This window comes from Episyrphus balteatus, chromosome 1, assembly GCF_945859705.1.
Source record: "Episyrphus balteatus chromosome 1, idEpiBalt1.1, whole genome shotgun sequence".
Classification (NCBI taxonomy): Eukaryota; Metazoa; Arthropoda; class Insecta; order Diptera; family Syrphidae; genus Episyrphus; species Episyrphus balteatus.
This window is the reverse complement of record NC_079134.1, coordinates 106,055,242-106,059,058: the sequence shown is the minus strand read 5'-3', so window position 1 is coordinate 106,059,058 and position 3,817 is coordinate 106,055,242. Positions and strand designations below refer to the sequence as shown.

Here is a 3,817-nt window from a genome sequence, read left to right as displayed (position 1 = left end):
CGTTTCTGAATATCTGGTACAAAATTAACCCGATTTAAATGAAAATTTTTATACAAAAGTGTGTAAGTAAAGATAATATTAAAATTTTAGAAAATTTTCAAAAAACCCATTTTTGGTTTTTTAAAAAATATTTCAAAATTTTTTTTTCAAAAATCAATTTTTTGAAAACGGGTTGGTGAAAAATTTTGAAATTTAGTTTTTATGTGTAAATTAATTATTTCTTCAAAATGGCATACCAACTTTTTTTTTGAAAAATGTTAAAAAAATTTTATATATAAAAAACTATTTTTTTAAAAAACGGCTCCTACAATTTTCCAAATTTTTTTTCTAAAAATACCTTTTTATACGAGAAATAAAATGGCATATTTGTTTTTTTTTTTAAGATATTTTAAAACGGAGTTTTATTAATTATAAAAACAGATTTAATTTTTTTATACTTATATTTCTTCAAAATATCAAATTTTAAATTTCTTGAATAAAAAGCTTTAACATTATAGTTACTTTAAGCATAAGAGCAAGTACGTGCGACCCCAGTCGTGCAATTTATTTTATACATTTAAGTAAAAATACTTCAAGAATCTTGTTTTTTATTTAGCTAAAACAAAGTTTTTGCAAGTAGTATGGAAAAATGTTTAATATAGTGATGTAAAGAGATTATTTATTCCACTCAACAAGGGAACTTCTCTTACAACCTTAATAAAGTCATTGTATTGACAGCAAATTAAGGGACCTTGATGTCTTGAACTTGTTATTCTTGTCAACCATGTTATCTTCTCACACTCGCTCCTGCATATGGACTTCCGTGCAACATCTTCTGATGTGACATCGGGATCGTTGAAAACTCCAAAAGTTACCACTTTGTCACCAGCCTTTACTAAAATCCAAATCAATTCTGGCATAGGGAAACGGTTCTGTCCATTACCCACTTCTGCATAGAACTCCATCTGTACTCCGTTTGAATTTTGTAAAATGTTTACACCATGACTTCCTATGAAGACGTCAAGTTCAATGTTATTGCTAAGATCCCTTATGTCCTCCTTAAGTAGGGTTAATGTTAAAAGGCTATCTCTTATCAGAAAATAGTTCCACGAAAGCTTTTTGACAGCAATCAGTTGACTATGTACCAAAAGTGGCTCATCTACAAAGTTGCTGAGTTTAAAACCAGGAGCTTCTTTAATTCCCAATATTCTGCGCACCCTTTCATATATATCGTCAAAACGAAGTGCTTTAAAAAATTCGAATTTATATTTTGAATTTGGATGATTGTGTAGAAGGTATGTTTTGTCTGCATTTTTTAAATACTGTGTTTGACTCCCCATTTTGATATGTGCAAAATATGTTTTCCCTGCGCTTAAGTCGTAGCAAGATTCTCCAAGGACGTAGGTTTGTCTATTAATTGGATGAACGTATCCAAAATGTGTTGAAGTTAAATTGATTGGACACCCATGTACAGTTGTTACAGTTTCTTCAATCACCCGGAGGTCACAAGTGAGATTTTTTAGATGTTCTCCACCTTTGCGGCCATTCAACTGAAAGTGCCCATCCTCACCACACCTAGCATGAATCTGCTCCAGTTTTTCACTTGAAAGTATGAAGTTCGGAGAACATGATAAAATAACTTCTTTGCCATGAGAAACGGCAACCAAATTAACACCATCAACAGGAGTTGAATCGTATAATGATCCATTAATGTTAAAAACTAGAGGCCACTGATAACCTATAAGAACTTTGGACGAGAATGGTATTTCACAGATATCAAATCGAGTATTATCACTAACACCAATCGTATATTGGGCTAACGTCTTTGCAACTGATGCACTGACTACGAAAAATATTATGAATTTACAAATTTTAATTGTTGACATCTCTACGGTGAAATTAAATCTGAATGAAATGCATTATTTGTTCTCAATATATAATAACTTCATCGTGTTTGTGAGTAACGCTACACAACTTAAAAATGTGGATGCGTCTTATCAGCAATTCATCTTCAGAAAGGAGGAACAACATTTTAAATCACAGTATCGGATCCAGGGGCTGTTGGTATTTGCACATATCACGAAACCTAGCAGTATTGTATATAACCTTGTCGTGACGTCGCGTCGTGAGTTGTAAAAAAGATTAATACTACTATATTATAAATGCGTTGATTTTTACCTTTCTGACCATTCACATAATCACTGGCTCTATATGGGAAAAAAATAAAAATTTTCAAACTCAACGGTATATGATATGTATAGGTGAAGCGGTTTGCACTAAGAAAGGTTTTTACTCAAATCGCAAATTAAATAGGGTAAAAAGGGGCAAAATGGCAAATTGAAAAAATTATCTAAAATCTAAATGCGTTGTTGTAGAGAGTTGATTTTTTTTGCAATAGATAGATAATCATTTTTTATGTTAATGGACCTTTGGTAAAAAATTTTTAAAAATTTAAAACTATAAGAAATCGTTAGGTTTTGAAAACCTTATCAAATTGGGGTAAGTTGAGAAAGGGGTCATTACGAGAGAGGGAAATTTTTCTGGGGAATTCTGAGTATACCAATAGATAGGTAATGAAAAAATAGTCGAGACGTGTGTTGGGATTTTTTTTTTAAGTAACTGGTTTTTGAGATAGAGAGTTTTGAAAAACACCTATTTTTTGCACCTTTAAATTGAACTTTATTTTATTTTTAAAAATATTTTCGGGAGTTCAAAAAATCTGAAACTTATAGGGTGTATAGGTGGAAACCTATAATAAAATTTTGTAGATTCAAAAGTTGATACTTGATCATCAAAATACATAATGTTGTTTAAGTTATAATAAACTTTGCATATAAACAAACTCAAACCCACTTTACTGTTAGCCCCACTAATACTTTAACCCCACCCCTATTCCTATAACGTGTCCAAGAAGTAGTTTTATAAATGATTAAATGTATTCATGTGTACAACAAAAACAAAAAGAAGCAACAAGCACCAAACAACAAACAAGGACCAACAAACAACCAAACACCCCAATAACCAACCAAACAACTTAACAAAAAAACAAACACCTAACAATAAACATGAAACAATGAACATCAGAGAATAAACAACAATTAACAATCGACACACACAGGTAAATTTTCCCAAAAACATGGCCAAAATTATTTTTTGTGTTTATTCAATTTATTATTGCATGATTATATCAAAATAAGATAATTTCCATAAAATTCACCATTTTTAAGTAAATTTACACGAAAATTAACAAAAAAAAAGCAAAAAATGAAAAAAGTCGTTTTTTTTTACTTTACGCCATAGGGTTTCTTTCATTTGACATTTAATAATACAATATTTATACATTCAATAGATTGAAAAAAACAGTGGAACCGTTATTATAAATAAATAAATAATGCAGGCATAGATAACAACTATATACATAAATAAACATGAGTGTGAGTTTGTATGTGTGTATATCATTCAATGACTTGTGAGTTGTGAAACTGTAACTATAAGTCTGTTTGCTCGATATCTGGTTCTATTAGAAACTGAAGTATTTCAGAGGGAAACGCATTTTTTATTTTAGGATTTAGTTTTCTCAAACCACTTATTAATGGGTCAGAAGAGACCAAGAGATTATAAAACACATCTTCCATATTTTGCTGCCTCGAAAATTTTCTTGGGAAACTTTCTCGAAACGCTTTATATCTTTGTTTCGTGATTCTTGGGCTTCTTCGCCGAGCTGTCCAATGAATGAATAAATTTTATTGAGGCTTAAGTTTGGATACATATGGTTATTATGAAACTAAGTTAATTTTCCTTCAACAACTATTGAAAGTGCTTCTTCTGCTGTATAGGT

General features: G+C 30.5%; 1 protein-coding gene across 1 annotated transcript; it reads right to left on the bottom strand.

Moving 5' to 3' along the window:
* Nucleotides 1–555: 555 nt before the first annotated feature.
* LOC129906596 (uncharacterized) lies at nt 556–1,898 on the bottom strand. The gene has a single exon (XM_055982406.1). It carries the CDS (start codon nt 1,863–1,865, stop codon nt 633–635), a length of 1,233 nt encoding a protein of 410 aa, XP_055838381.1. The 5' UTR covers nt 1,866–1,898; the 3' UTR covers nt 556–632.
* Nucleotides 1,899–3,817: the final 1,919 nt, after the last annotated feature.

Bases quoted from the DNA above. Each gene is read 5' to 3' on its own strand.
- LOC129906596 (XM_055982406.1), bottom strand. From the start codon at position 1,865: ATGTCAACAATTAAAATTTGTAAATTCATAATATTTTTCGTAGTCAGT.